The sequence below is a fragment of the Miniopterus natalensis genome, chromosome 9, assembly GCF_054644295.1.
Source record: "Miniopterus natalensis isolate mMinNat1 chromosome 9, mMinNat1.hap1, whole genome shotgun sequence".
In the NCBI taxonomy this organism is placed as follows: Eukaryota; Metazoa; Chordata; class Mammalia; order Chiroptera; family Miniopteridae; genus Miniopterus; species Miniopterus natalensis.
Window position 1 is genome coordinate 12,843,974 of NC_142089.1, and position 12,128 is coordinate 12,856,101.

Here is a 12,128-nt window from a genome sequence, read left to right on the forward strand (position 1 = left end):
CCCTAGCACTCCAGGTGACAAAAGTCCCTGCTCTTCTGTGATAGACACTGGAGAGGGAGGTGGCAGATATCCATTCATTCAACAAACCAGCACCGGGGAACAAATGATGTATGGGACATACAGCAGTCCTCCTTAGCCACAGGGGATACGTTCCAAGACCCCCAGCGGATGCCTGAAACCACGGATAGTACCGAACCCTATATACAGTGTTTTTTCCAATACATACCTATTATAAAGTTTCATTCATAAATTAGGCACAGTGAGAGATTAACAACTAATAAACTAGGACAATTATAAAATGTACTATAATAAAGTTACGTGAATGTGGCATTAGTAATGAAAATAAGGGTCACTTGAACACAAGTACTGTGATACTGCGACAGTGGATCTGATAACGGAGACAGCTACTAAGTGACTAACGGGCGGAGAGCACATGCAGCGTGGATGCCGTGCACAAAGTGATGATTCACGTCCGGCTGGACGGAGTGAGATGATTTGAGATTTCAGAGCAGTGTGCAATTTAAAACTTAAGAATTGTTTATTTCTGGAATTTTCTATTTAATATTTTTAGACTGTAGTGTTCCATGGATAACTGAAACTGCAGAAAGCAAAACCACAGATAAGGGGGGACTGCTGTGTTTATCCCTATCTAGTAAGATTCAGAGTCTAAGGGACAGGCAGTTATGGGGAGCATGGCGGGGCCAGGAGAGCTGATGGTGAGGGCCTGAATCCAGGGGCATCCCCATCTCCTCTCAGCTGGAGCCCCTGCCTCAGGCCTAGGCAAGACTGAGGACTGCCCCAGAGGCAGGGGACCTGCACCCCCCACCCAGCCAGTCTCTCCCAGGAGAACTAAGTGTACATTCATTCCACAAATGTTCACTGAAGAGCGGCTGAGCCCGGCACCGTGCCTAATGAACAAAAACCGGGGATGAGCAAAAACAGACCTTGTCCCTGTCGTCATGTGGTTGACAGACTCATCAAACGGTCCCACAGACACAGGGCAACATGACAGCTGGGAGCAGTAAAGCAGAGGTGCTTTGGAGCATGACAGGCAGACAGGGAAGGCCCCTCTGAGGAAGGGAGGGTTTGACCTATAACTGGGAGGTAGACCCCACCAGTGTTCCAAAAGGAAGTAAAGCTTGAGCAAAGGCCCTGTGGCGGCAGAGAAAGGAGTTCAGTGAGAGACTACCAAAGGGTTATGTGGCTGGAGGGAGACCAAGCAGGGAATGAAGAGGCAGAACCCAACCAGGTATAAAGGGTTTGCCCCTCGGGGGCCACAGGGAAGCTTAGCCTGATCCTAGGTACCATGGAAAAGGCGGAAAGGCTTTAAGTAGAAGGGAGCAGGATCTGAGGTGGGCAGGGGTGGGCAGGGTGCGCTTGGGAAGGCCCGGATTAGAGTCCAGGCTAGAGATGGTGGTGGCTTATACCACCGTAGGGGCAGGGGACAGACTCAGAAGGTATTCTGGAGGCAGAATTAGTGTCTGGGAGCTGCACTGGATGCAGGGGCAGGTGTCAGGAGAAGCCAGAGTAATGGAAGGATGGTGGGACCAACACCCCAAATGGGAACACCTTCCAGGGCCAGGGCTGGGGGAGGGAGGGGTCCTAAATTTGGACTCAGATCCTTGTGGAATCTGATATGCCTTGGGGGACATTCGTGGGGCCAGGCCTAGTAGGCTGGGGCAGGTGGGCGGAAAGAAATGCTGATATCACAGCCCAGGGGCGATGAAGAACATCCAGAAGGCACAGCCCGAGAGGCAAAGGAAAATCAGGCCTGAGAGGGTGTCCTCGAAGCTGGGAGAAGCCAGAGGGGAGCAGAAGGCTTGCTTCCAGCCGAGTGGCTCGGGGTGACTCACTTTTAGGAGCCTTGGTTTCCTCCTCTGTAAAATGGGCTACCACGCTCAGCTTGCCCCCTGACTGCGGCCCCGGCGCGGGGGAGATTCGGAGGAAGCGTCCTGCCCGGCGCAGTGTGGAACGGACGTGAGGATGGCGCCGCGGGCGCCTCCCCCTCCCCAGGCCCCCCCGAGAAGCGGGCTGAGGACCCGAGGGCGCGGCGGCCCGGGCGGCGGCTCTCGCGTTAGGACCCAGCGGATCCGGGGCTGGAAGGCGGACGCCGGCCCGTCGGGGGCCCGGAGGGGGGCTCGCAGCGGGCAGAGGGGCGGTTCCGGCGGGCGGGCGGACTCGGAGCGGGCGGCGCAGCGACCCGGCCAGGTAGGCGCGGGCCGGCCGCGGGACTCTGCGGGGAGCGCTCGCGGCACCCGGGCGGGGGTGGGGGCTGCGCGGGGCTCTGCGCGTCCCCGACCCGGGGGGGCCGCCGGCGTCCCGGGGTCCGGGCCGTCTGAGCTGATGCTGAGAGGCCAGCTGGAAAGTTTGGGATCGCTTGGAGCGGGGGGCGCGAGCTGGGAAGGGAGGGGAGCCCGAGTTTGGGGGGAGCCCGCGGTGGGGGCGTCAGGGATGGGGGCGGCTTTTGCCGTCCCCGGGAGGTTGGAATGCGGCGGACGGGGTGGGGGGCGCGGCGGGAGCCCCGGGACGCGGGAGACAAAGGGAGATCAGAGGCCGGAGCGCGCCGCCGCTGATTGTTCCCAGCTGCGCGGCCGCCGCATCTGGTTTCCTCCAGCCGCCCGGCCCGGCCTCCGCGCCGACGGCGCCTCCCGGGGGAGCCCGCTGTCCCCCTCCTGCCGGGACCGCGGGGGGGGGGGGCCTGGGCAGGCTCTGGGCTCCCGCACACCCGCAAAACCCATAGTCTGGAGGTGCTTGGAGATGTCGCCTGGGACCATTCATTACCCCCGCAGGACTCTTTACAACCACACCCCTTGCCCTGGGGGCCCCTGTCCCCAAGAGCCCCAGGCCTGGGTGCCAGACCCTCTGGGGAGGAGAGGACTCCATGCGGGGCCCTGAAGGCCGAGGAGGGCTTTCGGGACAGACAGAGGCTGCCCCACACATACACCTCTTAAGGCGCCTTAAGGCCCTAACCCAGGGCCTCCTCCTGAGTGGTGACAGCTCCAGTGAGCCCGGCTGCCACCAGCCTGGAGGGGCAAGGAGGGGATAGTGCAGCCCTGTAGGGAGTTGCATGAAGGAGGTCCAGGTCCTCACCAAGAGGAGGCTAAGGGCTTTGCAGAATGGGGATGTGGGGAGCCAGATGTCCCCAGCCTCTCGGGCAACTTGACTCATGAGTCACATCCCCCCCCCCCCCCGCCCCCGACCTCAATGTCCTCACCTGCCTCTTCCGACTGCAGTGACGGTTAAGGAAGGGACAGAGATGAATGCATGGGCACAGAAGTCTCAGGATTGGGAAGGAGGGCGAGACGCCCGTTTCTGCCTTTTCTTCCCTCTCCCTAGATTCCCCCAGGGGAGACATAGCAAAGTTAGGTTTCTGGTTAGCTGTCTGGGAGAACTTCCTTTGTTGTGGCAGAGAGGGGGCCCTCCCGGATAAATAAGCTGCGGGGACCTGTAGACTCTGCCAAGTCCACGGTGGGGCCAAAGACTGGAGGCTGTACTCCACCAGGAATTCTTAAACCTTAAGAGCCTGGTGAAAGTTATGGATTACTGCTCTGTCCCCCCCAAATTACATACACAACACTTGTCATACAGTGTCAGGGGGTTTCAGCACCGCTAGCCTGGGTGACATCATGGTCCTCTCCAGGGCTGCCCTTCGAGGAGCCAGAGAAGCCCTCCTCAGACTCCACCCTAAGTGTTTCCTGCCGCTGCAGACAAACAGACCACAGTCTCATGAGTCTGATGCACAGCCAGGTCTTGGGAGGCCTGGCAGGAGAGGAATCTTCTAGGGGTGGGAGCCCTGCCCAGGCCTGACTGCCTTAGGGGCCCCTGGGGTCAGTGCATGCATGTGGTTTCCTGCTGAGCAAGATGCTCAGGGCCCAGGGGCTAATTGGGAGCAGGTGGTGGGCTGTGGTGTTGGTGGACAGGGCTGGGGTCCCAAGGATGGGCCTCAGGGTCAGGAAGGTGCTGGGGAGGTGCTGACCCAGAGGGTGGGCCTGGAAGTGGGCCAGGAGAGCAGGGTCAGGGCTGGTGGGGGGTTACAAATGTCCTCTTACCAAGCAGGGCAGGGTAGGTTGCGTGCATTTGTCAAGATCAGCCCTGGAGCCAAATTGGAGGTCTTGTCCCTTGGGACTTGAGCACTCAGTGTCCCTCCAAAGTAGGTCTCCCTCCAGACTCTGGGCCCTCCACATGCCTGGCGTCCACTCTGATCCCTCCTTCTCCAGGCTGGCCTGGGGGAGTGGAGGTGGGTCCAGCAGTCCTGGGTTAGCGGGCCTGGGGTGCAGTTTGCCGCCTCTTCTTCCAGCTGACACCAGCCCAGCCCGCCTCACTGAGGAGCCATGAGAGCTGCCTACCTCTTCCTGCTATTCCTGCCTGGTAAGTGGCTCCTGGAGATGGGGGGCTCCCCTTATGTGGGTGAGAGTGAGGTTTGTGGGGGGAGGGAGATGGCAGGGTGTCTTTGTTCTGCCCTGTGACCAGAACTCAACTCCCCGGGTCCCAGGGCCTCCTGCCTCCTGGATCACAGACCGGACTGGCCAACCCCTCCCAAAGTCGGAGGCATTTCCTGGGCCCTTACCCCAACTGTCCACTGTAGCCGGCGGGCAGGATTCGGGAGTGTGGGCACACGCTCGGGCACCAGGAGTCCATGCTTTTCCTCTTACCTACTGACCCTCCCAGAGGAGTCGGAGGTACCCAAGGAAGGGAGCCTAGACCCATTTGGGACTCAGCCACCCTGTACAATCTTGACCTTAGAGGGGTCCCTATTGGTCAAGTGAGAAGTTATCAATGGGGATCAAAAGGCCCTGACAGGTTTATCATGCATTCATTTAACAGATACTTGTTGAGCTCCTACTGTGTGCCAGGCACTGGGCTAGGCCCTGGGGATATTGATGAACAAGGCAGACATCCCTGCCCTCGTGGTGCTGCCAGTCTAGGGGAGGGAGGGCTGTATTATTACACAGATAAATGTCAGATTGCACTGAGTGCTGTGACAGAAATAAGCCAGAGGATGAGCTGGGGGCGGGGGGGGCAGCGAGAGTGCCTCCTAGCCCAGCTGGATTTTATTGGTGACCTGAAGGAGAGAGTGACAGGATCGCAGGCCTAGGGAGAGTCAAGTGCAAAGGCCTTGGGGCGGGCTGGAGGGTGCTGAGTGCCAGGCTACCAGCATGGGGGAGATGGGCAGGATGAGGTCAGTGAGGTGACACAGGACCAGGGAGTGTCAGGGCCATAATGACTGAGGAAGGAGTTTGGATCATGTAGGTCTAGGAGTCTGGTTGTAGGATCTTAAGGTCTTACGTCTGCCTGACCTCCACCTACCCTCCCCAGAAGTGCCTCGGGGCCCCTGCTGTCCCCGTGGGGCACCCCCTCATGCTTTGCTCCCCACAGCAGGCCTGCTGGCTCAGGGGCAATATGACCTGGACCCACTGCCACCATTCCCAGACCACGTCCAGTACACCCATTACGGTGACCAGATCGGTAAGGCCCTGCCCCCCTCTAGGTCCCCCCAGCCCTGCCATGTCATCAAGGCTCAGCCAGCGACCTGGTGAGGTTAAGTGATGGCAATCTGGGTGGGGGGTTGGTCCCTGGCTCAGTTGTAACCTCCTTTGCCCCTGGGCTGGGAGCGAGCCCGACCCCACCCAATTCCACATTCATCTCTCTTTTCAGACAACCCGGACTACTACGATTATCAAGGTAAAGGGTAGGGGGCTGGGTAGGACGGGGGCATCTGGGGGGAGAGCAGACCCCCTCATGTCCTGTTGCAGAGGCCACTCCTCGGCCCTCAGAGGAGCAGTTCCAGTTCCAGTCTCAGCAGCAAGTCCAACAGGAAGTCATCCCGGCGCCCACCTTCGGTAGGCCGCAAGCCCGTCAACCCTGGGAGTGGGGGTCCGTGCCAGGGGTGGGAGAGGCGACCTCACACTGCCCTGAATAGACCTCTCTCAATGATCTCTGCCTGTCCCTCCCCCAACAACAGAGCCAGGAAACGGAGAGACGGAGCCCACAGAGCCTGGGCCTCTTGGTAAGAGCTGTCTTGACAGCTGGAGCAACAAGCATGGCCCCGGGGCCGGGGTGAAGTGGGGTGGGAGCTAGTAGAACAGAGACCGCCATGCCTTGTGCCCTTGTGGTGGGGTGGGGGGCCCTGCAAGCCAACTCCAGGCCTCCCCGAGGCAGCTCTGGGAAACCCCCCTGCCCCCTGGGCCTGGCTGGAGGCTGAGTTGGCAGCAGCCTTGGGAGGGGACCTCTGCTCACAGACGCTGGGGTGGGGCAGGGAGCGCGCTGGGCCGCCCCGCCAGCGGTAGTGCTCTGGCGGGCAGGAAGCCCAGGCTGGCTGAGCAGGCCCCATGCTGCCCCAGCCAAGAGCCCGAGCGCCAGACTCTGAGGGATCCCCTCTGGCCCTCGTGAGCTCAGGGTGGTAGTGTGTTCCTTTGAGGTGGGTGTGGATTAGTGTGTGTCTGAATATATGCTTCTAAGTGTGGTTGTGAATTTTTATATGTATAAATACATTGTATAAAAGTGGGCAGCCTCAGGTCCAACAACGCTGCCTGTGTATGTGCTGGGTGTGTGCGTGTCTGCGCCGGAGGGTGCAGGGCATACCTAGACCCTGGATGAGAGCCAGTCTCTGGTGGGCAAGGTTGGGGCTGCCCCACCCCAGTTCTGGGCCCTAAGCGGGAGCCCCCGAGTCTGATGCCGCCTGTCACCCAGATTGCCGGGAGGAGCAGTACCCTTGCACCCGCCTCTACTCCATACACAAGCCTTGCAAACAGTGTCTCAACGAGGTCTGCTTCTACAGGTGAGCACAGGCAGGGCACGGGGCAGGGGGCAAAGGGACAGCTCCAGCCAGCCCAGGAGGAAGGTGGGGAAAGATAATGAATCCTGAAGTTGAGCCTTGGCCTGGGGGCCGGACGCCCAGGCTCTCCCAGCGGGGCTGGGTAAGCGTGGGGCTGACACCTCCCCCGGCCTCATCCCCGCAGCCTCCGCCGCATGTATGTCATCAATAAGGAGATCTGTGTCCGCACAGTCTGTGCCCATGAAGAGCTCCTCCGAGGTAGGAAGCCTCCACCCCCAGACCTCTACCTGCCCTGCCCACCCGCCTGGTGTTTATTGAACATTATATGCGGGTGCCACTTCGGGGGGATCCTGAAATCAGAGTGGGGAGCAGCGCTCATCACCCAGCCCCACCCTGACCCCAACTCCTTTCTGCCGCTCCCACCCAACAGCTGACCTGTGTCGGGACAAGTTCTCCAAATGTGGTGTGATGGCCAGCAGTGGCCTCTGCCAATCTGTGGCGGCCTCCTGCGCTAGGAGCTGTGGGGGCTGCTAAGGTGCAGCTGGCACCCCGAGCCCTGGCCCCTCCTCAGATTCCGGGCCCTCGGGCCCTGCCTGACCTGGTGCTTTCCTTACCGGCCTGACATTCCCTTTATTCCATAAAAAGTTAGTGGACTGTGGCCCACGGGGGTGTCTCAGGCCCCTCCCCAGCCTGTGGCCACCTGAGGCACATGAGGGCTCCCCACTGCTCAGTCTTTGCCCCCAGGTGGGGGCATCCCAGGCCTCTCAGTGGACCTGGGTCTCCGAAGTGCCTTCTTAGCCCCTCTGAGGACAGTCCCCCAGCCCCCTGAGGTAGGCTGTGCCCCTCACCCCAGCTGGTCTGCTTGGATTTCCTACAGCCCCTGGGCGTAGGCCACCTCTGTTTTATACAAAATTAAAAAGAAGTTTTTACAAAAGATTCAGTCATTTTTCAGAGAACACAATGGGGGTGGCCAGGTGCCTCCAACATGGCCTGTCCTCACTAAGAAGCTACCTAGCCTCTTGAGAAGGGACTGTCCAGGCGACCTGTGGCAGCCTGGCCTCCAGGCAACGTGTCCCAGCCCGGCCTCCCCATCTGCCAACTTCAGTTCTGACCTGCCAGAAAGATGGGCCATGACAGCTGCTCCCCAGGGTTACATCATAAATAGAAGGTTCAGGAATATAGCTTTCTCGCTGTCAAGGCCCGAGTCCCCCATCATCAGGGGGGTACGAGCCAAGGCAGGAGGTCAAGGTAGGTGGACTCTGAGATAAGGGCTTTGGATGGGGGTGGGCGGCTGGTGCAGTCCAGAGGGCAGAAGCAGGGCGAGCCAATATGCCTCCCTGAGACCAGACTGAACCAGCGCTCAGCAAGTCCTGTCTAACCCTGCAAATAGGCCTCTGTGGTGGGTACAATTAATATCCCCGTCATACAGAAAGAGAAACTAAGCCCAGGGGCATTAAGTATAACCCACCCAAGGGTCCGCATCTAGAAGTGGCAGAACTGAGCAGAACCTGATTCCACTGGATTCCACAGCTGAGGGTGGCTTTTCCCTGGAGACACTAATCGGACACCTTCCATATGGACTTCCCCATAACCAGTGGGGCAGGTTCTCATTTACAGATGAGCGAGCGAGGCTCTGACAGGTTAAGCACCTTTGCCCAAGCTCACTCAGTGGGGCCAGGGCCCCACGCCCACTCTCGGGCCTGCCTGTGTTCACCACGCTGCCTGGAAGGTCTGTCACTATCCAGAGGGTGGCCCTGGGGAAGGGCCAGAGAAAGGGAAGAGAAAACATCAGCTGGAAAGAGTCACGCCCCACAGGTTGGGTCACAGCTCCAAGCCTGAGCAGCCCCATCTGTTAAATGGAGTGGGTGGCACTGGACCCTGGAGGCCTCCCACCCTACATCCTGAGGTTGGTAAGTCCCACAGGCGCCTTTCTAAAGCTTCCCACTCCCTGAGCCTCTCATGGGGGCACCCATCCCTCTTGCCCCAGGCCCTACCTGTCTTCCCCCCCATCTACCAGGCGGATAAAGCACATTGACAGTAAAGGGACACATCTATACAAAACTGTTTTTAGAAAAATGGGGTTTTCTTGTTATAAAAAACACAAACAGTTCTGAACAGTTAACATTATAAAAAGGTATAAAAATACAGGGACTCTGAACTCTAAGGAATTTCCTGACGAACATTCTGAACTGAGGCAGCGAGACCTCTGGGAAACCAGGGCAGGGCCTGGGTCTCTGACCCCTGCCCTAGGCCTGGGCACCCCTCCTTCCTATGAGTGCACGCTCCAGGGCCAGCCAGAGACAAGAGGGTCTCCCTGACCCCTGGCTTTGGCTCCGCCACTCAGCGAGGATCTTGTGCAGTTTGGAGTGGCTCATCTGGGGATGGGGATGGACTGAGGTGGGGCCCACGGACGGCCAGTGGCTCTGATGATGCTGGGAAGCCACTGCTGGGTCTGGCCTGGCACTGGAGTCCCCACCTCTCAGAACTGCCACCGTGGCTCTACCCACCTCCATTTGAGCTCTGGTGGCCCTGATAGGCCCATGCTCTTGAGTGGACTGTGCTAGAGAGGAGGTCCCTCTCCTGCCCCGGCCACCAGCCAGGAAGGGGCTCATTTCTCTGGGGGCCCAGAGGCGGGGGAGAAAGATGCTGAGCTCCTTCGAAGCTCCTGCTGCAACTGTCCCTTCAGCATGGACACCTGGAGAAGAAAAAGCAGGTAGAGCCAGCCCAGGTTTCAGAGAAAAGGGGGGGTGACTGCAGCTAGTACCCCAGATGGACCCAATGCTGCCCATTTCAGGAAAAAAGCAGGTCTCATTAGAACCAGGGTGTTTTCTCCCCTTTTCATTCAGTTCCGTGGTATAGTCAGGTGTCCTCTGACTGCTCAGCATCTCTTTGGGGGCCACCCCATCCCCACTCTCATCATTCAGATGGGCCTGGCACTAGCCTGACTCCAGGGGTGGACCTGTGACCCAGGCCTAGGATTGAAGTTGGTCAATGACAAGCATCCCTGGGACTTTTGCTGTTACTCTCAGAAAAAAAGACACCCCCTTCCCCCCGGCCCCGGGATCAGGGTGGTTGGGATAACTTGAGGCTGGAGCCGCTGAGGCCACTTGTGCGACTCAGGGAGAGTCCTGCCCAGGGCCAGCGAGCAGAGCCATGGCAAGGGGACTGAGCTCCAATGACAGCACTTAAGCTAGTGTTCAGCCATGGTTGACCCCACTGGCCATTTTCGTTTTGGATGCCGGACTGCTTACACCCCAGAGGTCACACCCAGCCCTCCCCCCTCCCCTTCCCCCTCGAGCTTCACACTTCCTCGCTGGCCCAGCTCCCCAAGGGGGTGTCCTGCTGGGGAGGGGCCAGAGCCCAGTCAGGCCCGAGTACCTGCTCCTCCAGCCCATGCACCTTCTGCCGGCGGGCCCGTTCCCGCGCCTCCAGGGTGCGTTCTGCCTGCACCCGGGCACTGCGCAGGTGCTCCATCTCCTGCTGCAGCTCCAGCGGCTGCTGCTCCTCCGCCTCCAGCTGGGCTGGGCTATGGTCCTCCAGCACCACCACCTGGGCCTGCAGGAGAGAGGGCTACTCAGGGGTGCAGGAGAAATCCTTGTTCCCGACCCCCCGGCCCTCCTGGTCTGCGATTAGGGTACCTAGTGACCCCCATTTAGACATACACACACACAGATGTATTCAAACACAGGCCCATACACATACCGGCACAAAAGCAAACATGTAAACATGGGTGTATATGCCTAAAACTCCTACATACACGAAGACATCTGTACAGACATGCACACAGATACAACGTTGTTAATACTCAGACTTGCCACATCTGTGGCAAGCACCAGAACACACCCATGTACACTCATGCCTCTACATGTCCACAACAGACATGAACACATAGGCTCAAGTGCTAACTGGCCATTAGCATCTCTCTTCTCTGAGCTTTGGGGAGGACCTCTCCCTCTGGGACCTCACTCTGAGCCCCCCATACCTCCCTCAGGGTCTGGGCTCATGGGCTGTGGGCCCTGGGCTGGCTGAGCTTTCAGCAACTCCTGGGACAGCCTGACACACAGGCTGGAGTGGGGTGGGGTCATGGGTTAGGGAGAGGGTGTCCAGAGCTGGGAGGGAAGGGGCAGACCTCCAGCAGCTGGATCTGCCTCTGGGCCTCAGCCAGCTCCAGCTCTGCCCCCGTGAGCGTGCGGTCCAGGCGGCCCTTCTCTGCACTAAGGCGCACTGTGTCCTCGTGGCTGCGAAGCTTCTCCCGCTCTACCTAGGCGATGAGAGCAGGAGGGGAGCAGGGTGCCCGGGACAGAGGGAGGCCTGGGAACCAGGGGTGGGGCTCCGGAAGGGGTGTTAGTTTAGAGGCAGCAGGACCAGGAACCAGAAGGAACCGAGGGCCCCCAGACCCTAGTGACATGCAGCTGGGACCAACCACGGCTAGGACCTAACAGAAGTGAGGGGAGGGCCCTGGGGAGCAGCCTACCTTGTCCAGCGTCCTCTTGAGGGCCACCTGGTCCTTCTCCAGCCGCAGGGCTGACCGCTCCACCTCCCGCTTCTCAGCCTCCAGCTGAGCCAGAGCACGCTGCAGGCTGCCCACGCGCTCCTGCAGCAGCCGCCGCTCGTCCTGCAGTTTCTGGACCGTGCGCAGGGCCACAGCCTCGGCCTCTTGACGCTGCTGCACCACCTGCAGCAGAAGCCAGCAAGTCCCTAATTCCTCTGGGCCTGTGTGTGCATCTGTAGCTCGGGGAGGACAATGCCAGCATGCTATGCCCACTAACTCTGTAGGACGACTGTGAGGCCCACACCAGGGAACTGTCACCTGAGGCCAGACAGCTCTCCTCTCTGAGCCTCAGTTTCTCCATCTCTATAATGGGGGTACCATGCTTCATTCCTGGGCTCGTGGGTTGTGGGGTTCCTCCTCCCAGGAAGCTGGGCCTGGGTCTGGAATGAGGTTGAGATAGGTGGGAAGGTCCTGACTCCATCCTGAGGCCTCAGCATCCTGGGGACAGAAGGGGTCCACCCTGGCCCTCACCTCCTGCAGCTGTTGCAGCTGGGCCTCAGCCTCCACACGCTGCAGCTCCAGATCCGCCATCTCGCCCCGCATTGTCTGCACCTGCTCGCCCAGGGAGCTGCTCTGCTTCCGGGCCTCGGACAGCGCCTGCCGAGCAGCCTCCAGCCGTTCCTGGGGGGCAGAGGCGGATGGTGCCAGGCTGGGGCACACCCTCTACTCTTTATCTCCGGCCAGTTTCACAGCCCGGAAAATAGGTAGTCATTTCACCTGGGGGGTGAGCCAGACAGCAGGACTGGCCCACAGCCTATCCACTGACCTATATAAGATGGGGACCCCTCAGACCCCAACTTT

At 59.7% G+C, this 12,128-nt stretch overlaps 2 protein-coding genes across 4 annotated transcripts in view; one reads left to right on the top strand and one right to left on the bottom strand.

The window, feature by feature from the left end:
- Positions 1-2,189: 2,189 nt before the first annotated feature.
- Positions 2,190-7,709, top strand: MFAP2 (microfibril associated protein 2). Of its 3 annotated transcripts, XM_087820208.1 has the most exons (9): positions 2,190-2,208; positions 4,298-4,368; positions 5,377-5,466; positions 5,656-5,682; positions 5,754-5,840; positions 5,963-6,007; positions 6,691-6,778; positions 6,960-7,033; positions 7,206-7,709. In XM_087820208.1, the coding sequence occupies exons 2-9, from the start codon at positions 4,332-4,334 to the stop codon at positions 7,307-7,309; spliced, it is 552 nt and encodes a 183-aa protein (XP_087676334.1). In that variant the 5' UTR covers positions 2,190-2,208; positions 4,298-4,331; the 3' UTR covers positions 7,310-7,709. The 3 variants fall into 3 exon arrangements, with proteins under 3 accessions (XP_087676334.1, XP_016071616.1, XP_016071607.1); XM_016216130.2 differs by lacking the exon at positions 2,190-2,208 and having other exon boundaries at positions 4,038-4,368; positions 5,380-5,466; XM_016216121.2 differs by lacking the exon at positions 2,190-2,208 and having other exon boundaries at positions 4,045-4,368.
- Positions 7,710-8,837: 1,128 nt separating this feature from the next.
- CROCC (ciliary rootlet coiled-coil, rootletin) overlaps positions 8,838-12,128 on the bottom strand; it is a 34,927-nt gene continuing 31,636 nt past the window's right edge. Inside the window, exons 33-37 of the mRNA XM_016216138.2 lie at positions 11,799-11,948; positions 11,250-11,450; positions 10,905-11,036; positions 10,154-10,330; positions 8,838-9,470 (exon numbers count right to left, since the gene is read on the bottom strand). Coding sequence (XP_016071624.2) covers positions 9,384-9,470; positions 10,154-10,330; positions 10,905-11,036; positions 11,250-11,450; positions 11,799-11,948 — 747 coding nt within the window. The 3' untranslated portion in view covers positions 8,838-9,383. The remainder of the gene's footprint in view (positions 9,471-10,153; positions 10,331-10,904; positions 11,037-11,249; positions 11,451-11,798; positions 11,949-12,128) is intronic.

Bases quoted from the DNA above. Each gene is read 5' to 3' on its own strand.
- MFAP2 (XM_087820208.1), top strand. From the start codon at position 4,332: ATGAGAGCTGCCTACCTCTTCCTGCTATTCCTGCCTG. The intron at 5,467-5,655 runs GTAAGGCCCTGC...CTCTCTTTTCAG, and splicing joins CCATTACGGTGACCAGATCG to ACAACCCGGACTACTACGAT. The intron at 6,779-6,959 runs GTGAGCACAGGC...TCATCCCCGCAG, and splicing joins AACGAGGTCTGCTTCTACAG to CCTCCGCCGCATGTATGTCA.